The sequence below is a fragment of the Mesoplodon bidens genome (assembly GCF_964165515.1).
Source record: "Mesoplodon bidens genome assembly, chromosome: 3".
Lineage (NCBI taxonomy): Eukaryota > Metazoa > Chordata > Mammalia > Artiodactyla > Ziphiidae > Mesoplodon > Mesoplodon bidens.
In genome coordinates this window covers 173,878,871-173,904,993 of record NC_138178.1, presented here as the reverse complement: position 1 = coordinate 173,904,993, position 26,123 = coordinate 173,878,871, and the positions used below count along the sequence as shown (strand labels likewise).

At 43.6% G+C, this 26,123-nt stretch overlaps 1 protein-coding gene across 5 annotated transcripts in view; it reads right to left on the bottom strand.

Moving 5' to 3' along the window:
* The window catches only part of EML1 (EMAP like 1), a 142,604-nt gene extending 118,658 nt beyond the window's left edge, over positions 1-23,946 (bottom strand). For 2 of the 5 annotated variants that reach the window (XM_081228156.1, XM_081228152.1), the window contains exon 1: positions 23,788-23,946. In XM_081228156.1, coding sequence (XP_081084282.1) covers positions 23,788-23,854 — 67 coding nt within the window. In that variant the 5' untranslated portion in view covers positions 23,855-23,946. The remainder of the gene's footprint in view (positions 1-23,787) is intronic. The other 3 variants (XM_081228153.1, XM_081228155.1, XM_081228154.1) reach the window with 3 other exon arrangements.
* Positions 23,947-26,123: the final 2,177 nt, after the last annotated feature.

The window sequence follows — 26,123 nt, the reverse complement described above, 5'->3', positions numbered from 1 at the left end:
ATACCCAACACCCCCAGAAGGGGCTGGGGCAGCACTCCCAATCACACTCAAAAATAGCTCTAGACGGCAGAGGAGTAAGACGTGGAGATCACCTTCCTCCCCACAAATACATCAGAAATCCATCTCCATGTGGAACCACTCCTACAGAACACCTACTGAACGCTGGCAGAAGACCTCAGACTTCCCAAAAGATATATTTATATTTTTCCTTTTTCTCTTTTTGTGAGTGTGTATGTGTATGCTTCTTTGTTTCTCTGTGTGATTCTGTCTGTAAACCTTTGCTTCTACCGTTTGTCCTAGGGTTCTGTCTGTCCGTTTTTTGTTTTGTTTTGGTTTTTTCGTATGGTTTTTAGCGCTGGTTATCATTGGTGGATTTGTTTTTTGGTTTGGTTGCTCTCTTCTCTCTTTCTTCCTTTTTTATTACTTTTTAATTTTTAATCCTTTTTAATTTTAATAACGTTTATTTCCTTCCTCCCTCCCTCCCTCCCTTCCTTCCTTCATTTCTTTTTTTCTCCCTTTTCTTCTGAGCCATGTGGCTGATAGGGTCTTGGTGCTCCAGCCGAGTGTCAGGCCTGTGCCTCTGAGGTGGGAGGGCCGAGTTCAGGACGTTGGTCCACCAGAGACCTCCCGGCTCCACGTAATATCAAACGGCGAAAGCTCTCCCAGAGATCTCCATCTCAACGCTAAGATCCAGCTCCATTCAATGACCAGCAGGCTACAGTGCTGAATGCCCCATGCCAAACAACTAGCAAAACAGGAATACAACCCCACCCATTAGCAGAGAGGCTGCCTAAAATCATAAAAAGGTCATAGACACCCCAAAACACACCACTGGACGCAGTCCTGCTCACCAGAAAGACAAGATCCAGCCTCATCCACCAGAACACAGGCAACAGTCCCCTCCACCAGGAAGCCAACACAACCAACTGAGCCAACCTTACCCACTGGGGGCAGACACCATAAACAACGGCAACTACGAACATGCAGCCTGTGAAAAGGAGACCCCAAATAGAGTATCTTAAGCAAAAGGAGAATACAGAGAAACACACAGCGATGAAGGAGCATGGTAAAAACCCACCAGACCAAAAAATGAAGAGGAAATAGGCAGTCTACCTGAAAAAGAATTCAGAGTAGTGATAGTAAAGATGATCCAAAATTGTGGAAATAGAATGGAGAAAATACAAGAAAGGATCTAGAAGAACTAAAGAGCAAACAAACAATGATGAACAACACAATAAATGAAATTAAAAATTCTCTAGAAGGAATCAAGAGCAGAATAACTGAGGCAGAAGAACGGATAAGTGACCTGGAAGATGAAAGAGTGGAAATAACTACCGCAGAGCAGAATAAAGAATGAAGAGAATTGAGGACAGTCTCAGAGACCTCTGGGACAACATTAAATGCACCAACACACTACTTATAGGGGTCCCATAAGAAGAAGAGAAAAAGAAACGGACTAAGAAAATATTTCAAGAGATTATAGCTGAAAACTTCCCTAATATGGGAAAAGAAATAGTCAATGAAGTCCAGGAAGCGCAGAGAGCCCCATACAGGATAAATCCAAGGAGAAACATACCAAGACACATATTAATCAAACTATCAAAAATTAAATACAAAGAAAAAATATTAAAAGCAATAAGGGGGGCCTCCCTGGTGGCGCAGTGGTTGAGAGTCCGCCTGCCGATGCAGGGGATACGAGTTCGTGCCCCGGTCTGGGAGGATCCCATATGACGCGGAGCGGCTGGGCCCGTGAGCCATGGCCGCTGGGCCTGCGCGTCCGGAGCCTGTGCTCCGCAACGGGAGAGGCCACAAGAGTGAGAGGCCCGCATACCGCAAAAAGGAAAAAAAAAAAAAAAAAAAAAAAAGCAATAAGGGAAAATCAACAAATAACATACAAGGGAATCCCCATAAGGTTAGCAGCTGATCTCTCAGCAGAAACTCTGCAAGCCAGAAGGGAGTGGCAGGACATATTTAAAGTGATGAAAGGGAAAAACCTACAACCAAGATTACTCTACCCAGCAAGGATCTCATTCAGATTCGATGGAGAAATTAAAACCTTTACAGACAAGCAAAAGCTAAGAGAATTCAGCACCACCAAATCAGCTTTACAACAAATGCAAAAGGAACTTCTCTAGGCAGGAAACACAAGAGAAGGAAAAGATGTACAATAACAAACCCAAAACAATTAAGAAAATGGTAATAGGAACATACATATCGATAACTATGTTAAATGTAAATGGATTAAATGTTCCAACCAAAAGACACAGACTAGCTGAATGGATACAAAAACAAGACCCGTATACATGCTGCCTACAAGAGACCCACTTCAGACCTAGGGACACATACAGACTGTAAGACTGAAAGTGAGGGGATGGAAAAAGATATTCCATGCAAATGGAAATCACAAGAAAGCTGGAGTAGCAATTCTCATATCAGACAAAATAGACTCTAAAATAAAGACTATTACAAGAGACAAAGAAGGACACTACATAATGATCAAGGGATCAAAAGAAGATATAACAATTGTAAATATTTATGCACCCAACATAGGAGCACCTCAATACATAAGACAAATGCTAACAGCCATAAAAAGGGAAATCAACAGTAACACAATCAAAGTAGGGGACTTTAACACCCCACTTTCACCAATGGACAGATCATCCAAAATGAAAATAAATAAGGAAACACAAGCTTTAAATGATACATTAAACAGGATTGACTTAATTGATATTTACAGGACAGTCCATCCAAAAACAACAAAATACACTTTCTTCTCAAGTGCTCATGGAACATCCTCCAGGATAGATCATATCTTGGGTCACAAATCAAGCCTTGGTAAATTTAAGAAAATTGAAATCATCTCAAGTATCTTTTCCAACCACAACGCTATGAGACTAGATATCACTTACAGGAAAAAAATCTGTAAAAAATACAAACACATGGAGGCTAAACAATACACAACTAAATAACCAAGAGATCACTGAAGAAATCAAAGAAGAAATCAAAAAATACCTAGAAACAAATAACAATGAAAACACGACAACCCAAAACCTATGGGATGCAGCAAAAGCAGTTCTAAGAGGGAAGTTTATGGCAATACAATCCTACCTCAAGAAACAAGAAACATCTCAAATAAACAACCTAACTTTACACCTAAAGCAATTAGAGAAAGAAGAACAAAAAAACCCCTAAAGTTAGCAGAAGGAAAGAAATCATAAAGATCAGATCAGAAATAAATGAAAAAGAAATGAAGGAAAACAATAGCAAAGATCAACAAAACTAAAAGCTGGCTCTTGAGAAGACAAACAAAACTGATAAACCACTAGCCAGACTCATCAAGAAAAAAAGGGAGAAGACTCAAATCAACAGAATTAGAAATGAAAAAGAAGAAGTAACAACTGACACTGCAGAAATACAAGGGATCATGAGAGATGACTACAAGCAACTCTATGCCAATAAAATGGACAACCTGGAAGAAATGGACAAATTCTTAGAAAAGCACAACCTTCTGAGACTGAACCAGGAAGAAATAGAAAGTATAAACAGACGAATCACAAGCACCGAAATTGAGACTGTGATTAAAAATCATCCAACAAACAAAAGCCCAGGACCAGATGGCTTCACAGGCGAATTCTATCACACATTTACAGAAGAGCTAACATCTATCCGTCTCAAACTCTTCCAAATTATAGCAGAGGGAGAACACTCCTAAACTCATTCTACAAGGCCACCATCACCCTGATACCAAAACCAGACAAAGATGTCACAAAGAAAGAAAACTACAGGCCAATATCACTGATGAACATAGATACAAAAATCCTCAACAAGATGCTAGCAAACAGAATCCAACAGCACATTAAAAGGATCATACACCATGATCAAGTGGGGTTTATCCCAGGAATGCAAGGATTCTTCAATATACGCAAGTCAATCAAGGTGATAAACCATACTAACAAATTGAAGGAGAAAAACCATATGATCATCTCAATAGATGCAGAAAAAACTACCGACAAAAACCAACACCCATTTATGATAAAAACCCTCCAGAAAGTAGGCATAGAGGGAACTTACCTCAACATAATAAAGGCCATATATGACAAACCCACAGCCAGCATTGTTCTCAATGGTGAAAAAATGAAACCATTTCCTCTAAGATCAGGAACAAGACAAGGTTGTCCACTCTCACCACTATTATTCAACATAGTTTTGGACGTTTTAGCCATGTCCAAAGGAATCCAAATTGGAAAAGAAGAAGTAAAGCTGTCACTGTTTGTAGATGACATGATACTATACATAGAGAATCCTAAAGATGCTACCAGAAAACTACTAGAGCTAATCAATGAATGTGGTAAAGTAGCAGGATACAAAATTAATGCACAGAAATCTCCTGCATACCTATACACTAAGGATGAAAAATATGAAGGAGAAATTAAGGAAACACTCCCATTTACCACTGTAAAAAAAAGAATAAAATACCTCGGAATAAACCTACCTAAGGAGACAACAGACCTGTATGCAGAAAACTATAAGGAACTGATGAAAGAAATTAAAAATGATACAAACAGATGGAGAGATATACCCTGTGCTTGGATTGGAAGAATCAACATTGTGAAAATGACTCTACTACCCAAAGCAATCTACAGATTCAATGCAATCCCTATCAAACTACCAATGCCATTTTTCACAGACCTAGAACAAAAAATTTCACAATTTGTATGGAAACACAAAAGACCCCCAAGAGCCAAAGCAATCATGAGAAAGAAAAACCCAGCTGGAGGAATCAGGCTTGCTGACTTCAGACTATACTACAAAGCTACAGTAATCAAGACAGTACAGTACAGGCACAAAAACAGAAATACAGAGCGATGGAACAGGATAGAAAACCCAGAGATAAACCCACACACATATGGTCACCTTACTTTTGATAAAGGAGGCAAGAATATACAATGGAGAAAAGACAGCCTCTTCAATAAGTGGTGCTGGGAAAACTGGACAGCTACATGTAAAAGAATGAAATTAGAACACTCCCTAATACCATATACAAAAATAAACTCAAAACGGATTAAAGACCTAAATATAAGGCCAGACACTATAAAACTCTTAGAGGAAAACATAGGCAGAACACCCTATGACATAAATCACAGCAAGATCCTTTTTGACCCATCTCCTAGAGAACTGGAAATAAAAACAAAACTAAACAAATGGGACCTAATGAAACTTAAAAAATCTTTTGCACAGCAAAGGAAACCATAAACAAGACGAAAAGACAACCCTCGGAACGGGAGAAAATATTAGCAAACAAAGAAACTGACAAAGGCTTAATCTCCAAAATTTACAAGCAGCTCATGCAGCTCAATAGCAAAGAAACAAACAACCCAATCCAAAAATGGGCAGAAGACCTAAATAGACATTTCTCCAAAGAAGATATACAGATTGCCCACAAACACATGAAAGGATGCTCAACATCACTAATCATTAAGAGAAATGCAAATCAAAACTACAATGAGGTATCACCTCACACCAGTCAGAATGGCCATCATCAAAACATCTACAAACAGTAAATGCTGGAGAGGGTGTGGCGAAACGGGAACCCTCTTGCACTGTTGGTGGGAATGTGAATTGGTACAGCCACTATGGAGAACAGTATGGAGGTTCCTTAAAAAACTATAAAGAGAACTACCATATGACCCAGCAATCCCACTACTTGTCATATACCCTGAGAAAACCATAATTCAAAAAGAGTCATGTACCACAATGTTCACTGCAGTTCTATTTACAATAGTCAGGACATGGAAGCAACCTAAGTGTCCATTGACAGATGAATGGATAAAGAAGATGTGGTACCTATATACAATGGAATATTACTCAGCCATAAAAAGGCACGAAACTGGGTCATTTGTAGAGACGTGGATGCATCTAGAGACTGTCATACAGAGTGAAGGAAGTCAGAGAGAGAAAAGCAAATATCGTATATTAATGCATACATGTGGAATCTAGAAAAATGGTACAGATGAACTGGTTTGCAGGGCAGAAATAGAGATACAGATGTAGAGAACAAACTTATGGACACCAAGGGGGGAAAACGGTGGGGGGTGGGGGTGGGGGGATGAATTGGGAGATTGGGATTGACATGTATACACTAATATGTATAAAACAGATAACTAATAAGAACCTGCTGTATTAAAAAAAAAAATTAAAAGAAAAAAAAGAGTCATGTACCACAATGTTCATTGCAGTTCTATTTACAATAACCAGGACATGGAAGCAACCTAAGTGTCCATCATTGGATGAATGGATAAAGAAGATGTGGCACATATATACAATGGGATATTACTTAGCCATAAAAAGAAACAAAACTGAGTTATTTGTAGTGAGGTGGATGGACCTAGAGAGTTTGTCATACAGAGTGAAGTCAGAAAGAGAAAAACAAATACCGTATGCTAACACATATATATGGAATCTAAAAAAAAAGAAAAAAAAAAGGTTCTGAAGAACCTAGGGGCAGGACAGGAATAAAGATGCAGACGTAGAGAATGGACTTGAGGACACGGGGAGGGGGAAGGGTAAGCTGGGACAAAGTGAGAGAGTGGCATGGACATGTATACACTACCAAATGTAAAACAGATAGCTAGTGGGGGCTTTGCTACATATGATTGTGAGTTATTTCACTACTGTAAACAATGAAGAAGTGTTTCTGGTAATACTGGAAAGCTTTTCAGGATCAGGAAGTTCTCCCTTTGCGTTTCATGATGATTTAAAGATAGCATGGCCCTTTGTCTAATTTTAGTATTTGATTTTTCTTTTTTTTTTTTTTTTAAGCAAGATAGCACAGGGAGATCAGCTCTGTGCTTTGTGACCACCTAGAGGGGTGGGAGGGAGACGCAAGAGGGAGGAGATACGGGGATATATGCATATGTATAGCTGATTCACTTTGTTATACAGCAGAAACTAATACACCATTGTAAAGCAATTATACTCCAATAAAGATGCTAAAAAAAAAAAAGTTCTACAGAAGAGCAGAAGAACTTTCACATGACAAGGGAGAAACAGAAACCATTAAAAGCCACATGTTTCCATTCAGGGGAGGTTTTTCCACCCTTCCATCCCCCCAATCCCCACGAAATGATGTCCAGTCAGGATGAGTCTAAATAATAATTGAGTTACCAAAAAACATTTGGTGTTCAGAGCCTTCTGGATTTTGAAATCACAGATAAGGGATAATGGGCTGATTTAGAGGCTAGTTCTCCCTCAGGCCATTGGATCTTAAGGCATCTGAGATAAATATGTGAGAGAGAAACCAAGCAAACAGGCAGAGCCCAGCCTAGGTTACAGGGCACCTGTTGGGACACTGGATACGACTTCTGGGCATGTTTCCACCCACACTTCAGCCACAGTGGAAAACTGCACAAGTAAGAGGTACTGCTGCAAAGCCAGCAGTTTCCCCCACTCTTTAGGGTGATTTGAGAGAAAACGGGAATTAAAAAAAAAAAAAAAAAAAAAGCAAGGCACTTTACCCAGGATGTGGCCCTGAAGAACAAGATCAACATTTGTCAAATATGATGTTTAAGTAGATAAGGAAATTTACGGTTTTAAGAAGATGCTATGGAACCCTGTAAATAATCTTGTAACAGCTTATGCTGCAACCAGATTTTTGAATGTCAGGCTTTTCCAAAAGCAAAGCGTTATCTATAAATCATTTTTTTCAAGGTCCAGGAAAACAACCACCACAACAACAAAATTTGCAGCATAGAAGGTGCAATTATCTCTATCATATTTTCTTGTTAAATCAAGTGCTTTTTTCAAGGTCGATTACCCAATCAGTGTAGAGACTAACGTATAGAAGGCAACATGGCACCGTTCAAAGGACGCTGGGTTTTGTCAGGAGACCTGTGTCTGGGGGTGTGTCACTTCCTGAACTGCCTGGCCTCGGTGAAGTTACTTAACGTCCATCAGTCACCCGATGGATCTCATCGTCCGTAAAATGAACGAGTATTTATCTAACTTATGTTAGAGTTTGGTTGTGAGAATTAAGTGAGAAACAGATCTGAAGGTGCTTTGAAAACTATAAAATACTAGAGTGGAGATAGCGTCTCTCAATAACTCTCTCCAATGTTGGAGCCAATTACAGCGGTTGGCCTGTGTTTAGAGGCCATGTCAACAACAACAAAAGGTAAATAAACAGAATAAAATTGTGTGTCTGTATATATATATTGTTTCTTTTACCAAGTATGTACACAAATATATATAATCCATGAATGCTGAAAGCTCCTACACTACAATAACTAAGAGGCTTTGCTACATGTGATTGTGAGTTATTTCACTACTGTAAACAATGAAGAAGTGTTTCTGGTAATACTGGAAAGCTTTTCAGGATCAGGAAGTTCTCCCTTTGCGTTTCATGATGATTTAAAGATAGCATGGCCCTTTGTCTAATTTTGTATTTGATTTTTTTTTTAAAGCAAGTTAATTACAGCATCACCAGGTATCTTTCTGTAATGCAACTCTCTAATCCTGAATAGTATTTGATTTTGCATTCAACAAGCATTTATTAGACACACACCATAACCAAGGCCCTGTGCAGAGCAACGGAAGGAAGCAAAATAAAAAAGACAATACAGGGTCCCCACCCTGAAGTGTGGGGTGTGGAAACAAAGATCAGGAACAAGACAAGTGTGGAGTGTGCTAGCTGGTGGTGGAAACAAAGGTTGAACAGATAACCATAAGGCAGGATGGAATGAACCAAGTGCCAATTAGAGGGGTATGTACCAAAATTTGGAAATGCAGAGGAAAGACCAAGTGACCCTGAAATCAGGGAAGATTTCACCCAGGAGACAATGTGTAGGCTGGGTGCCTAGGATAAACCGTGTTTCAATATGGAAACAGGAGGGGATAAGGATTGATAAAGCATGACTACAGAACCACAGAAATTCTTGGCATACTGCAAAAGCAATGCACAGTTGACAGAGGGATGAATCCAACATTTATGGGATGCCTACGTGACATCAGGAACTAGGCTAGATCAATGTAGTTGCAACCATCAAGTATTTATTAATGTGTTACAAAGGTAACACATTAATAAATATTTACATCTTGATTCAAGACGACACCACTGGACCCCTTGTGATTGCCCTCAGACCCTTCCCTGTCCTCGGTGCTGGGAGGCTAACTCTGGCAGGGGTAGGGGATTGCAACACAGCCCCTTGTTCCCTGGCTCCCCTCTCCGTTTGCCCAATGGGGCACAGAGCAGCAGATGGGCGGGAGGGAGGAGAATGGGGTCAGGGTGCTTTTTCTTCATATTGGCAGAATCATGATTTGAACCCAGACCTATCTGTCTCCAAAGCCCATGCTTTGAACCTCGGGAATGTAATCTGGTGATAGATTATAGAAGGTCTTGAAAGAAATGCACACAATCTTTTGTGCTAATTCTCAAGAGTTAATGACTCATTCTGGACGTGTGTAGCCTACGCCTGCCCATCTTTTTAAACAGTCCTGTGAGTGTGATGCTCCAATCAGACACTCATGTCAGTAGATCGTGCCAAATGTGCAACAGGAATCTTTTTAAAAAAAAAGAACAAAAACTCGGAGATATTCCAAGACTCCAGTCCAGATCCTTCCTAGAGCATAGGCCTCACATCTGTTGTTTCCTTTCTTAGATTCTTAGCTAGTTGAGAGAGAATGTACGCTATTGGTGATCAGAAGGCATATGTCCTGGAATTTCTTTAGCAAACATATGCCCCTCATCATCTTTCTAAACTGCCCTAAAATTTCCCCCCCACCCCCCCATTCCTAAGAGAGCTTAGACACTTGTTACCATTCTCTGCTTGTCAAAGTGGCCTCTGTTGCTGTTTGATGGTGTACAGGGCAGTTTGGAGTCTGAGCCCTGTTTCCAGGACTCTGCACCACCCTTCTTGAGTCCGGCTTTGCCCTGATGTTAGCTCTGGGGGAAGAGCACACTTTTTACTGCAGGGATTCCAGAGATAAGATGCTTAGACTTTACACAGGCTGAGCAGAGCTGCCGGTAACGCACGTGGGTGTGATCTGGTGACACCCCAGCAGGGACTCTGACAGCCTCGAACTTTGAGGTAATTACCCCCCTCCCCTGGCACCCAGCTTTGAACCCTTAGTCAGACATTGTTCGGTTTGGGATTCTGTAACTCATGAAACTAGAGTTTCACAAAAGGTTGTGCAAGGGAAATAAGCCAGTTACAAAAGGACAAATACTGTAGGATTCTGCTTATATGAGGTCCCTAGAGTAATCAAATTCTTAGAGACAGAAAGTGAACGGAGGGTGCCAGGGCCAGAGGAGGGAAGAATGGGATTTATTGTTTAATGGGGACAAAGTTTCAGTTTTGCAAAACGAGAAGAGTTCTGTGGACGGATGCTCGTGATGGTTGCACAACCATGTGAATGTACTTCATGCTGGTGAACTGTACACTTGAAAATGGTTAACAGGGTCAATTTCATGTTGTGTATTTTACCACAATTAAAAACTAAAAAAGCGTTCTAAGAAGAGGAAGAGAGTAATAAATGGGATGAGGCTGCTGGAGAAAAATGGAAAGAACCAGAACTACCGACAGAAAGACTGAACAGTTTCCTTAATGCTTGGTCACCGCAGGGGAGGGGGCTATGTAGAGAGCGTGTTAAAACTTTCAAAGCGGGCAATTACCAGACCAAATGACCGCTTCATATTTCCACTCTGAAATGACTCACTCTTTGGTTCAGCACACAGGGGCTGAGGGTCCACGATGTGCTCCTCTGGGAACTGTTGGTCTGGAGGGAAATCAAGGTTTGCGGCGCACCGAGACACAGCACTGGGCTCGGGGCACCAAGAGAACCTGGCCTAAATTCAGTATGCACCAGGGAGGCCTCCAGGGCATGGAGCCAGGCTCTAAAGGTAAAGGAGGATTGGGGAAGGGTCCCTGCAGGGAGGGCAGGGGCACAGCATGTGAGGACGTACGTCAACCAGCCCTGCGCCTCCAGACACTACCCGGAGCCCAGGGGGCAGCCTCCAAGGCACCTGGGAGGAGACGCCGCCCTGCGTCAGGGAAGCAAGCGGGAGGCTGTTCACGGACTCAGCCCTGCATCCTCAGAGCCATGGGTAGCTTCCACGGGACTTTGGGTAACTCAGAGATAAACGAGACTCCTGCTTTAGGAAGTGCGTTAGTGGTGTGATTTGAAGGGAAACGTGGGTGAAGACGAGGAACTAGTTCGGAGACCCTCTCAGCACTCCAGTGGAAGGAACTCAGATCTGGACTAGTAATCAGTGTGTGGCCTCTCCCAGAAGCAAGGGGCCAATGAAAAACACCTCCCACACCTCTTCGTGTCTGGGACCGGTCCCATCTTTTGATCCGTTGCTCATTCATCAAACACAACTGAGCACTTCGTAGCCTGTGGACCGTGGAGCCAGATGCTTGGGTTCAAATCCCAGCTCTGAAAAGGACCAGCCAGTATCCCCTCTGGTGGAAATCACCATCGCCTCTCCCTGGGTTCACACAACAGCCTCCCTCCTCCACCCTCCCGTGCTCTTCCGGCCGCCCCTCCATGCTCCAGGGACAGCCGTCCTCCAAAAATCCCTGCATATCTGACCATGTCACTCTCTTGCCTCAAAATTCTCCAGCACATTCTCTCTGCTCCTTGGAAATAAGACCAAACAAGTTACCTAAACTTTTAGGGCTCCGTTTCCTCACCAGTCACAACGCAGATGATCACAGCAGCCACCTCGAAGGCGTGGAATGAGGGTTAAACAGGGGACACCTGTAAGTGCTCAGACTCTGTGACACCTGAGGCTGCCTGGTGGGACCTCCAGCACTGCCTGGGTCTCCCGCTCCTCCCCACCACGGCGCACGCAAGCGCACGCACGCGCACGCACGCGCACGGCAGTGGGCAGAGAAAGATGAATGGGACGTGGCCCCCACTTTGAAGAAGCACAAGCTCTGGCTGGGAAATAACAACTCTGTAGTGTCAGAGCTATAATTAAGTACAAGATGCAGTCTGAACACATATTTTTATATAATTAAATTATATCAACTCAATACGAGGCCGTTTTCTAGGAAGGCAAAGAAACGACACACAGAGCAGATTTTAGTCTTTGAGAGCAGCGAAGTGTGGGCAAGGCTGCGTAATTACTATCTAAAGGACTAATTTGGTGAAGCCACGCTCACAGATCATTAGCTTTATTATATTGCCCATACATTCCCAGGGGAGCAGTCTCCATGTTTTACACACGGGATAGGTAAGCATTACGAGAAACTTGATATTACACGAAGTATCATCGCTAAGTTCCATTCCTAAGGATTTTCAACTGTTGCTGACACTGTAATTGAGCTAATATGTACAGAGATGCTACAGCAAAAGACAGTCCTAACTATACCCAACTGCTTCTCGTCTGGAGCATATTTTTCTAGAAATGGTAAAATTCGTGTTACACAAAATAACTTTTGGGGGGGTTAATTTAACAGTCCAATTTTTTTTTTACTGCTAAAAATGCCGGTTTTGCCAAGAACTACTTCCTTGTGTCAGTTCCTTTGGCTGAATATAATTTGTGTTAAGTCTGTTAAACCACCCCAGGCTTCTTGCAAATGTTTCTACTTATTGATTCAAGTGGACCCGTGTCCAGCTGGGGCTTTCTGTACTGTTTGTGCAGGGGAGTCTGACTCCGTCTGGCCAGTCTCTGCACTGTCCCACATCCGTATGTTTCTGGGTTTTACCCGTAATGTTTCCTTGCCTGCAATGCCTAAGTCTACTAGTTCTTTGGTGAGGAAGAGTTAAATGTCACATGTGTGTGCGTGTGTATCTACATTCCTGTGACACGGGCACCAATATGTATGCATGTGTACTTATACACATATGTGATATATAATATAAAATATGTATACACATTATTTCAAGCATACAGAAAAGTGGCACGAGTGCTTTCCCTGTTTAACCTCAATTTAGTGCACATGTTACATGGGAAGCGTTTCGACTGGTGTGTGTGTATTTCACACACACACAGTATCCATCAGGAAACCCACCAGGCGCAGGCTCGGCTTAGGAGCCAAAAAGCACAAACGTAACCACTGGGAGCCTCTGCCTGGAAAGTGGTGCCAGTCTAACGGGAGATCTGAAAATAAACCGCCATGACAGGCCTCTGGGATCATCATGATGACAGGGGTTTATGTGGCCACCCAGAAAGGACACCTCACAACACTTGGGAGCCGGGGTGGTGGCAGGAGAAGGAGCTTGGAGTCGGCTGAGACAGGCAGCTGCCCCCCTGGGGGCTTTGGGCGTCAAAGGGGAAGGAGGGGGCCCTGAAGGCTCTGCAACAGGAGGTGGTTTTCCAGATCAGATCTGTCTTCCAGGAGGAGCATTCCCAGCAGCTAATTTCACCTTAGGTGAGCTCATCTTCAACGTGGATTCTGTTACCGTCTGTATACTGATGGCTCTCAAACTTTTTATCTCCAGTCCGGACGTCTCCCAGGCTCCGGTCCCCACATCCTACAGCCTACTGAGCCCGTCGGCTTCTATGTCCCACAAGCCCCAACTGAACCACCGTCCACATGCCGGTCCTTCTAGGTCCTTCTACCTGGGCCCATGGCACTCACTTGGGTGGATGAGTCAGGAGCCCGGGCGGCATCCTTGACTCCTCCTCCTCCCGCTTGTAATGACTTAAGTCCAGGTGAGGTCAGCCCCTAAGTACCCCCATCTGGTGGAAATCACCATCGCCTCTCCCTGGGTTCACACAACAGCCTCCCTCCTCCACCCTCCCCTGCTCTTCCGGCCGCCCCTCCATGCTCCAGGGACAGCCGTCCTCCAAAAATCCCTGCATATCTGACCACGTCACTCTCGTGCCTCAGAATTCTCCAGCACATTCTCTCTGCTCCTTGGAAATAAGACCAAACTCCTCAACGTGGCCGAAAGGCCCCACAGGACACACCGAGCCTCATTTCAAGCTGCTCCGCTCCTTTTTCTTTCACCACAGGAGACTTTCTTTCAGTTTCCAAAAGGTCCTTCCCCCACCACCCCTCCAGGCTTCCTACCCAGTCTGGAATGCTCTTGCCCGCCCTCTCCCCAAGCCCTCTCCCCAACCCCGTCAGTGAGTGGCTTCCCCTCATCCCACAAAGAGCTCACGCAGGCCTTCCTCAGCCCGAAGCCTGGCCACACTCCTTACGCTTCTCCTGAGCACCATCTATTCCCGGGGTCATTAAACAACTTGTGAGCATGACGATGAGCGGCCAGTTCCCCAAAAGCAACTCCGGCTTCCTGAAAGCAAGGACCACGTGGACCTGGCGTGTTGCTGGAACCCTCAGATCCATGTCATGATGAGCACGGTGGATACTCAACCACTTGTTCAATAAGAAAAGGAGCTGAGACTGGAGGCAGAAAGGCTAGTGTGGGGCTGCAGTCCTTACAACAAACCCCAGATGAGAACTGACCAAGGTCTGCGCTAAAGCGCAGGGAGAGATGATGAGATACTGGGGGAGCAGAACCTCCCAGGCCCATGGAGATGGGAGGCCGGGAGAAAGAGTGTAGGACAATGACTAGGGAAATCTAATGTTTCTAGGGAAAACCATGTTTTAAACATTTTTCATTGTCCTGTGCACATTGCAGGGATTCACTCGAAATTGGCTCCATTTGCCAAGTGAACTTAAAGGCCTCTCTCTCCATGAATGCCTGCCTAACCGTCTCTACCGTCATTATCTTTCATGTGAGCTGCCCATTGTCCTCGAAAGGTTTTTTGTGGGAATAATTTGCAGTCCAGGACAATAATGCCTTCCCCTCCAGAGGGCACAGCATGAAGGACACAGCCAGTCCTGGACCACACCGCAGTGATGCACAACGATCTGGCCCCCACCCCTCGGAGGGCTGGCACCTCCGGTTCTCTCCCCCTCTGCAGGTAGCCAAGGTCTCCTGTGGAACTCCCCACCGTGGGCAGCCTCTGGGCTTGGCGTCCTTGCCCTCTTGCATCATCCAAGGGTAACGGTCAAATGTGCCCCTTCACAGAGGGGGTAGTTTATTAAAGTCAGAGAGTTTAAATCTTCTCCAGAAAACTGGCAGAAAAAAATGTGCTATTGCATTTTAAGACACGACTAAGTACTCTGTAAAAATGTGGTTTTCCACACAAATAGTATTTTCCAGTAAAGATACAGCTTGAGAGGAAACACAATTGGAAGTATGTCTACCTAACTCTTAATGGAAAAATAAATACTTTAAAGAAAGATAAACTTCTAAAGAGCTATTTCTTTAAAGTAAGCCAAGGAGGATGTGTGCTGGCTCCTGCCGGCACATAACGACAGACCCAGTCCTACATGATATTAAAACAAACATGCTGCTTTCAGCAGAATATTAAATGTACGTGTCCAATATCTAGCAAGAAAAACATGAAGCTCTGGGGGGAGGGTATATTGATAATAATTATATAGCATTTAAGGTTTACGGCACACTTTTTTATTATCCATGTTTCTGGTGGCATTTAAAACACTTTACAAATCCTAGAAATCCTCTATTAATAAGCTAGGATTTTTAAGATGAATAACCACAGTTTTCTTGAAAGAATTTTTGTAAGTAGTACAAATTACCATTGATTTTAAGTCCTTGGAGAAGCTGCTTTGCTAATAAAAGCAATTGCTTTAATGTTCAATTTTCAATGCTATCCATGATTAAGTTTTTACGCTTCTAGTTTTATTAGCTCGAACAGACTGTAACAGTAGAAACAAAGATGTTATTTTTCTTTTATCCATCCTCTACTCAACTAAAATGTTTATTTTTTTAAAAGACTATATGAAAAGGCTTACACCATCTCAAAAATTAATAACCAACTAATGGTTACTTTTAAGCATAGTTTTGTGAATTCTCCACCAAAATGCTTGGGTCTGTTCATAATGTCATAAATGCTCGTGGTTTGGCTATAAAATAAATTCCTTGCCGGAATACCAAGTGTATCAATTAGAAGTTCTTGCTTAGCACGGGTGCTTGCTATGCACTCTCCCATGAAAGCATTTTCTACAGATTTTGCTATCAGAGAAAGCCTAGATCAGTCCTCTGCCACCACATAAGAATACAGAAGAGGTCTGAAAATACTTCATGTTGTTGAGTTCAGAGTGATTTCCTCACACAAGGTCCTTGATGCCGTTTCAAACCCAACTATTTGCCAACTTGAAAATCCTATCCTAATCATAGTAAAGAGAAAGTGGTCAGAATTACAGATGCCAAACTATTTCTAAGATTTTAAATAAAGTATTCTTAACTCCCCCAATATAAATGTTTAGAAATGAAAACAAGTTTTCATTTCACAACTAGAAAAAAATAAACGGCAGTAGCTCAAAAGATTATTATACTGACTTGAGAATGTCATTGGGAGCAGCAGGTTGTGAGTGTGGACTTGACCAGCCATGGTTATTAACAGGTAGCACCTACACGGGAAGAAGCCCAGCTGCACCAGGAAGTGGTAGATACTCCATGCATAGGATCTAGAAGGAAGCTGATAAGGTCTCTCACAACACCTTTCCAGGCGAGATGGAAAAAAAGCTATCAGCCAGAATCGTAACCTTTAAGGCAATGACTAACTTCCATGTTATTATAACACTGAAATATTTTACATAAGTGTTGGGATTATTTACAGCATTACAATACAGATTACAATCATCTTGGGCTGGAGGAAATTCCTCCTCAAAAAGAAAATGTAAAAGTAAGCAAAAAAAAGGGCTTAGCCTCAACATAATAAAGGCCATATATGACAAACCCACAGCCAAGATCGTTCTCAATGGTGAAAAAGTGAAACCATTTCCACTAAGATCAGGAATAAGACAAGGTTGTCCCCTTTCACCACTATTATTCAACATAGTTTTGGAAGTTTTAGCCACAGCAATCAGAGAAGAAAAAGAAATAAAAGGAATCCAAATTGGAAAAGAAGAAATAAAGCTGTCACTGTTTGCAGATGACATGATACTACACATAGAGAATCCTAAAGATGCTACCAGAAAACTACTAGAGCTAATCAATGAATGTGGTAAAGTAGCAGGATACAAAATTAATACACAGAAATCGCCTGCATTCCTATACACTAATGATGAAAAATCTGAAGGAGATATTAAGGAAACACTCCCATTTACCACTGCAACAAAAAGAATAAAATACCTAGCCAAACATAAACACCTAGGAATAAACCTACCTAAGGAGACAAAAGACCTGTATGCGAAAACTATAAAACACTGATGAAAGAAATTAAAGGTGATACAAACAGATGGAGAGATATGCCATGTGCTTGGACTGGCAGAATCAACATTGCAAAAATGACTATACTACCCAAAGCAATCTACAGATTCAATGCAATCCCTATCAAACTACCAATGGCATTTTTCACAGACCTAGAACAAAAAATTTCACAATTTGTATGGAAACACAAAAGACCCCCAATAGCCAAAGCAATCTTGAGAAAGAAAAACCAAGCTGGAGGAATCAGGCTCGCTGACTTCAAACTATACTACAAAGCTACAGTAATCAAGACAGTATGGTACTGGCACAAAAACAGAAATATAGATCGATGGAACAGGATAGAAAGCCCAGAGATAAACCCACGCACATATGGTCACCTTATTTTTGATAACGGAAGCAAGAATATACAATGGAGAAAAGACAGCCTCTTCAATAAGTGGTGCTGGGAAAACTGGACAGCTACACGTAAAAGAATGAAATTAGAACACTCCCTAACACCATACACAAAAATAAACTCAAAACGGATTAAGGACCTAAATGTAAGGCCAGACACTATAAAACTCTTAGAGAAAAACATAGGCAGAACACCCAATGACATAAATCACAGCAAGATCCTTTTTGACCCACCTCCTAGAGAACTGGAAATAAAAACAAAACTAAACAAGTGGGACCTAATGAAACTTAAAAAATCTTTTGCACAGCAAAGGAAACCATAAACAAGACGAAAAGACAACCCTCAGAATGGGAGAAAATATTAGCAAATGAAGAAACCGACAAAGGCTTAATCTCCAAAATTTACAAGCAGCTCATGCAGCTCAATAGCAAAGAAACAAACAACCCAATCCAAAAATGGGCAGAAGACCTAAATAGACATTTCTCCAAAGAAGATATACAGATTGCCCACAAACACATGAAAGGATGCTCAACATCACTAATCATTAGAGAAATGCAAATCAAAACTACAATGAGGTATCACCTCACACCAGTCAGAATGGCCATCATCAAAAAATCTACAAACAGTAAATGCTGGAGAGGGTGTGGTGAAACGGGAACCCTCTTGCACTGTTGGTGGGAATGTAAATTGATACAGCCACTATGGAGAACAGTATGGAGGTTCCTTAAAAAACTGCAAATAGAACTACCATACGACCCAGCAATCCCACTACTGGGCATATACCCTGAGAAAACCATAATTCAAAAAGAGTCATGGGACTTCCCTGGTGGTGCAGTGGTTAAGAATCCACCTGCCAATGCAGGGGACCCAGGTTCGATCCCTGGTCTGGGAAGATCCTACAGGCCGCGGAGCAACTAAGCCCGTGCACCACAACTACTGAGCCCACGTGCCACAACTACTGAAGCCCACGCTCCTAGAGCCCGTGCTCCACAACAAGAGAAGCCACCGCAATGAGAAGCCTGCGCACCGCAATGGAGACCCAACGCAGCCTAACATTAATTAATTAATTAATTTCTAGAAAGTCATGTACCACAATGTTCATTGCAGCTCTATTTACAATAGCCATGATGTGGAAGCAACCTAAGTGTCTATCGACAGATGCATGCATAAAGAAGATGTGGCACATATACACAGTGGAATATTACTCAGCCATAAAAAGAAACGAAATTGAGTTATTTGTAGTGAAGTGGATGGACCTAGAGTCTGTCATACAGAGTGAAGTAAGTCAGAAAGAGAAAAACAAACACTGTATGCTAACACATATATATGGAATCTAAAAAAAAAAAAAAAAAAAAAAAGGTTCTGAAGATCCTAGGGGCAGGACAGGAATAAAGATGCAGACGTAGAGAATGGACTTGAGGACACAGGGAGGGGGAAGGTAAGCTGGGATGAAGTGAGTGGCATGGACGTATATACACTACCAAATGTAAAACAGATAGCTAGTGGGAAGCAGCCACATAGCACAAGGAGATCAGCTCGGTGCTTTGCGACCATACAGAGGGGTGGGATAGGGAGGGTGGGAGGGAGACGCAAGAGGGAGGAGATATGGGGATATATGTATATGTATAGCTGATTCACTGTTATACAGCAGAAACTAACATACCATTGTAAAGCAACTACACTCCAATAAAGATGTTCAAAAAAAAAAGGGCTTAGCCACAGTACATGTAAAACAGACAAGAATTTTAGATGAAAACCAGTAAGAGGTAACAATGTGAAGTGACAAGCAAAAGCGTTAATAAGATCTTGGGCTGCATTATTAGAAGTATAGACTGTAGAACATGGGAGGTGAAGGGCCCGGCTGTACTCTGCTCTATTTAACAACCATGCTTGGAAGACAACATCCAGTTGTGTCAAACTTAAAAAGGCGTATAGAATAAAGAAAACAAAGATAGACCAGGAAAACCAGGATGATTAAGGGTCTAAAACTGTGTCTTGTGAGGAATTTTTTTCTTTTTTAATGGTAATGTTTAGCTGGAAGAAGACTTGAGAAAGAGCAATCATGACTGTCTTCAAACATGGGACAACCTAGCACATGGAAAACAGATTAAACCTATTTTCTCTGGACCCGAGGGACACAACTGGGGCCAAACCTTGACTGCATTTAGGAACTGACGGTCTGAATTATACAAAGGAGGAATGGATTGCATGGAGGGACAGTGAGCTTCCAGTCCCTTGGAACTGCTCGAACGTGGGTTGAATAACCTTTGGAGCATCCCCCGATGGAACAGAGATTTCAAGCCCTGGAGGGATGGGTGGGTTGAATCAGTGGAGGGCAAGGCAGGCGAGGAGGACCAGAGAGCGCTGCCCTCTCCCCACTTCAGCTGGAGCTGCTCCCTGTTTATCTGCTTAACATTTGGATTCCTGGGTGAGCTGTACTTTGAAGAAACATTCAAAGGCTTAAGAAAGTAAACCATGAGATGAGATCACCTTTTTGGTCCCCTCAGACGCTGAGACTCTTATAACCTATGGCAACTAAGCAAGAGTGTGCATTGACTTGTTTTGATGATCTGTGACTGATGAGAGAATCAAAAGTGACTCACGGAAATGAAACAGCAACACTATGTTCTTCCCACCCACTTCCTTCCCTCTTTCATCCAGCTCCTTGACTCCCTATTCTTATATCAGCAAGGTATAATAAAAAGAGCTTGACATTTAGGTTTCAAAAAATTCAGATTGGTTCCTCAAAAATGTTAAACCCAGAGTTACCATATGCCCCAGCAATTCCACTCCTAGGTATTGACCAATGAGGAATGAAAACACATGTTCACACAAAAACTTGGACATGAATGTTCCAAGTAGTATTATTCATGATCGTCAAAAAGTAGGAACAACCTAAATGCCTATCAACTGGTGAATGGATAAATAAAATGTGATCTATCCATACAGTGGAATGTTACTTGTCCATATAAAGGAATAAAGTCCTGACACATGCTACAACATGGATGAACCCTGAAACATTATGCTAAGTGAAAGAAGCCAGACACATAAGGCCAAATAGTATATTATTCCATTTATATTAAACATGCAGAATCTATAGAAACAGAAAGTAGGTTAGTAGTTACCAGGGGCTAGGGCAACAGGGAATACGACCTTGTGGGTCCTGGGATTTCTTTGGGGAGGTGACGAAAATGTTCTAAAATTAGATAATGTTGATGCTTGCTCAATTCTGTGAATATACTAAAAGCCACTTAATTGTACACTTTAAGAGGGTGAATTTTTATAGAATGTGCATTATATGTCTCTATAGCTGTTATTAAAACAAAGAAATCATACTGGTATCCAAGCTTTACTAGTTGTGTGGCCTTATAAAGTCAGAAAAATCTCTTTGAGTGTCAGTTTCTTCCTACGTAAAGGAGGATGGGAATTCTACCTATGTCAAGGGAAGGCTCTGAAGAAAAAAATGCAATAAAGGATGGTCAGTATTTCCCAAACGACCAACTGTCTTATAAATGCCAGCTTTAGTCCACTTTCCAACTACTGTAGTTTTTCTTAGGGCAATAAAAGAAGTTTGTGATTTTTAGCTCACTTTACAGAGTTCTAAACAGTTCGAAGAAAAAACATGGCACACATTTTCTACTTAAATGAGAAGGCCAGTATCTAAAAGATGAGAATGGATAGTCTTTTCAGGAGGCTAGATACTGCCTACATTCACATTTAATACCCATTACAAATTAAGTAGGAGAGATAGTAAGGGAAAAAAAGTATAAGGATAAAAGAGATTTCACTCATTACAACAACGTTTTTTCTTCCTTCCTTCTCATTTTTATTACTAACTTCTATCTTTATCTCACCAGGAGTACGTTAACTGTGACAGTCATACAAATAAGTATGGGTTGTATTTTCTGAAGCTAATACACAACTATGACTTTTTAGTTCCTGTCACTATCAAAAGCATGGAGTGTACCCAACATATGAAAATTTATGAGTTCATCTATTACACTGCTGTAGTCCTGCCACTGTCATGTAAATCTCTAATTTAAAAAAAAAATTTTTTTTTGAATGTAGCTAATAAAACATCCAAATGTTTAATTTAGTTCTTGGTGAAATGGTGTTTCTGTGATCCACTGCTTTAATTGAATCATCATAGTCATTAACTGGATTGTATTCATTTATATTTTCACTTAATGGAAGCCTCTTAAAAATGAATAATTTCACATCAAAACATCTGCTGCCTAAGACATCACCAGTTAACATTCATTTCTGCCTGATAGGCTACTCTTGCTTTAAACTTTATTCATAAGGTAACCAAAAAATAAACACAGAGCTGAGCTTTTTAAGAAAAGCAATTCAACAGTTGTGATTTGATTGTATTTTGAACTGATCTTATTGCTTGATTCTAGCTATTTTAAAGCCATTTTTTTCAAGGGTGGTTGGGGGAAGGATGGATTAGGACTTCGGGATTAGCAGATGCAAACTATTACATATAGAAGGGATAAATAACAAGGTCCTACTGTATAGCCCACGGAACTATATTCAGTATCCTGAGATAACCCATAATGGAAAAGAATATGAAAAAGAATGTATATACTGTATAACTGAGTCACTTTGCTCTACAGCAGAATTTAACACAACATTGTATTGATAAATCAACTATGCTTCAATAAATAAATAATAAAGTCATTTTTCTTTAAACTGTTAGCCATACAATATAAGAGCTGGTTTTTACTTTCTTCTCGACACCGTTACCAGTAAAATTCCTTACCGATATCGCTAACCTAGCAATTAACAAGAAAAGGCAGAAGACCAAAACATTCATGAATAGATGTGTAGGTCAATTTGATGACTGAGTGGCTGTTTAGAAACAATATGACCAGCCCCAAACAACTGCTCCAATATGTGCAGAGTAAAACCGTTCCCGTGACTCTAAACTATGTATTGTATAAAGGATTCCAGTGGCCAGCAGAGCACCAAATACATTCTGTCTGCCTTCAACTCTGAAATGTTGTTAAATGTGGTGAGAGAGCCAAAACTTTCTTCCTTTCCACTGAAGAGGGCATTACAAGTTAATGAAGGCTCACGTGTGATTAATAGGACAATTATAAGCTGCCAAAACTATCAGAATATATATACTCTTCCATGAAAAAGATGATAAATGTCACCAGAGATTAAAATATCATGACAGAGGATGAATCAACCCCGTGACCTTTACTGCCAAGGCTAATACCTCCAATTTGCAAACAGGTGTTGAATAACTAGAAAAATTCCCCTAAATCACAATTACAATTGCAAAATAAATTGCTCGAGTTGTCAAAGCATCTAGAATTCCAAATTATTCCGACTGCACCATAAACAAATTCCATAAAACACACATTTTTTTTTCTTTAACAAACTTTTGGGATCCTCTAATAAAGCAGTAAATCCGACACATAAAAAACTGTATGGTTAACTTTTGTGCATGAATTATCACACATCATGTTCTGATAAACTATGCAGTCTGCTGTGAAAATCTTTTTCAACCCTGCTAGTGAGATTAAAATCTTTCAAGCATGTAGGATTTTATATTTTTTTAAAGATGCCATATTGGTAGCTATTAATATTTCCATCCTGTAAAAATAAATAAATAAATAAATAAATAAATAAATCTATCACCACGTAAACAAAACAGTCGAAACACTTTTAAGCCAGGTTCACTTTGCCTGTCCACTTAAAAAGCTCTAGATTGCAGGGAACTGTGATGATTTCATCAAAGTAGAACTGAATGGATCCTGAGGGTCCACCCGCGACAAACACTGCGCACATCCTCGAAGGAGTGTTTCGTTATTAAGTGATTTGTTTTCCGAGTTCTTCATCCAGACATTTCCAAACAGATGTGAGTTTGGAAGCAGAAAGCAACACGTCCCCGGAGCCCCGGGGCGGCCGGGCCTCCCCCCGCGCTGCCCGGCCGGTGCGCTCGCGCGGGTCTCCCCGGGATCGGCCGCCCCGCGCGCACTGGCCGAAGCCGGGACGGGAGCCGGGCGGGGCGGGGCGGGGGCGCAGCGAGGCGCGGCCCGGGGCCCGCGGCCCAGCACAATGCGCCCGCGGCGGCGGGAACCGCGCGCCCCTCCGCAGCAACTTTGCACGGCCTCCCCGGCCGCCCGGCCTCGCCCCTCGGCCCGCTCCCGGCCGCGGCCCCCGCCCAGCCGGCCGCCGCCCCTCACCGTTGCAGAACTGGAGCAGCGAGGATGTATCGTACAGGCTGCTGTAGCTCGAGAAGCCGTCCTCCATGCTGAGGCCGCCGGGCAGCGCCCGCTTCCACGGCCCGGCCGCGCCGCCGCCGCTCACCCCCACACTGAGCCGCGCCGAGCCGCGGCCGGCGCTGGCGCTGGGGCCGGCCCTGCTGTGGCGGCGGCCGCTGCCGGTTACCATGGCAACCCCGGGCCCGCCGCCGCCGCTGCCGCCGCGCGAGCCCGGCGCCCGCTCTGCCCGCCAGGGGGCGGCCTCCGCGGGGGACGTGGCCGGGCGGGGGCGGGGACGTGGCCGGGCGGGGGCGGGGACGCGGGCGGGCGGGGCTGCCGGGGCTGCCGGGGCTGCCGGGTCCCGGGAGCCCAGGGCGGCGCGCGGCCGGGGCCAGGATGCTGTGGGAGCGCCGCGCCCAGGCCCCGCCTCCCCGCGCGGTCGCTGGCGCCCCCCAGGAGGGCGGGACGCAGGGGGCGCGGGGACAAAGGAGAGGCGGAGACGTGGGAGCCGGCGCGCGGGGAGCGGGCGCGCGGGGAGCGGGGGCGTCGCCCAGGCCCGGGCAACCCCTTCTCCGGACGCCGGAGACCACGCTCCCCGGGGGCGCTATCTCCGCGCGCGCGGGCGGCTCCGGGACCAAACATGGACAACTCGCGAGCTCATTTCGGCTGTCTTTCCACGTCGCAGCAACTCCGATTTTGGCCTCGTCCTGCGAGGCGCGCCCCTCTTTCCGCACGTCTTCCGCCGCAGCACGGCCCTGCCTCGTGTGAGAATTAGCACAGGGCTTGTGACTCCGCTCTTGGGCCGATAAAAGATGCGGTTCCCACTTCAAAAAGAGGCCCTGGTAATGTCAGACTGGAAAGGCTGTGGCCTTTAAAGGAGCTAAAACATCTGCTCTGTTCTCTCCCACTCTGATCAGCCCCTGGGGTGCAGATTTGTCACATTACACACTTGTTAGCTTGTTACAGGACCCACGGAAATCTGTATTTACTCTATCTCAGAGAGACGAAGAGTAGGGACAAAATATCATAGTAGGAGATAAACGCACACATCCACAGGTTTGTAACTTTTCCATTCCCTGAGTACACATGCCAGGTTAATGGTTTGAGTTTCAGTGCCCATGGCCTGAAGTAAAGATGCTGGCAAATAACAAAGCAGGATGCAAGAGAGAAGAACATGAGTTTGGTGATCCTCTGGCTTTGTCCAGAACAGACCGCATAACATGTATGCTCCCGGTTACACAATAGTTATAATTCACTTACATGTAAAATTCTGAGTGGGTCCTAGTTGTAGGTGTTAATTCCTGTAGGTTGAACACAAGTAGGTGAAATGAGAGCCGAGTAAAAAGTTACTGTTAGGAAAACCTGGGGGCCTCACTGGGGTTCAGAGGCGGATAGAGGCCTGTCTTTGCAAAAGCAGAAGATGCTGTCAGGGATGGGTCTCTGGTGGTGTGCCTGGTGTGTTTGGCACATGGGGTAGGATGACTGGCATTAGATGCTGTGGGCAGAAGGGAGAGCTTGAAGCCCTTATCCAGGTCCCGGTCAGGGAAACCAAGCAGAGAAAGCGAGAGGGATTGTTCACACCACTGTAAAGCAATTATACTCCAATAAAGATGTAAAAATAAATAAATAATAAAAGAGGAAAAGTACATGGGGAGGTGGGGGGCTCGCTCAAGGGCTGCAGGTGCTGTGGGTTTGACTGTGACCTGGTGTTTGAAGGACAGCGTTAGTGATTGTGGAGGAGAGAAGGAGCCGGGCCTGCTGACAGGCCAAGGGCTGGCCGGACAAGAGCAGACAGGCTGTACATAGATAGTGGGGAATAGGAGTGCGCAGAGAGAGAGGGGCACGGTAAGAGAGGTCCCGAGAGCCGGCAGAGGAGCCTGAGCCAGACCTGGCAGCAGGCGGAGGGAGGCTGGCACGAGCAGTGTTAGAGATGAGTCTGAGTGTGAATCGGACCACAGGGGCCGTGGCCTGGAGCTGGAGCCGCCCAGGGTGTCTGCAGTGCTCCAGAAACCAGACACTCAGGGCCCAGACAGTCAGAGGGAAGAAAGAGGCTGAGGGACCGGCCAGAGGGAAACTGCTCCAGGACGATACAGCTGGAGAGACAGAGAGGCCAAGCAAGCGAGGACAGCAAACCTCCTGTTAGAAATGCCCCACAGCAACGGGGGATGCAGACCAGCTGGCCAGTGAAAGAATGGGGATGTGGGAATTGTCAGCAAAGAGGCTGTACATGAACTGTAAAGGAAAGAATGGAAGGTCAGAAAGGAGCTGGGAAGATCCTTGGAAAGGGAGAAGGACATTCCGGAGGAGCTGTCAAAGAG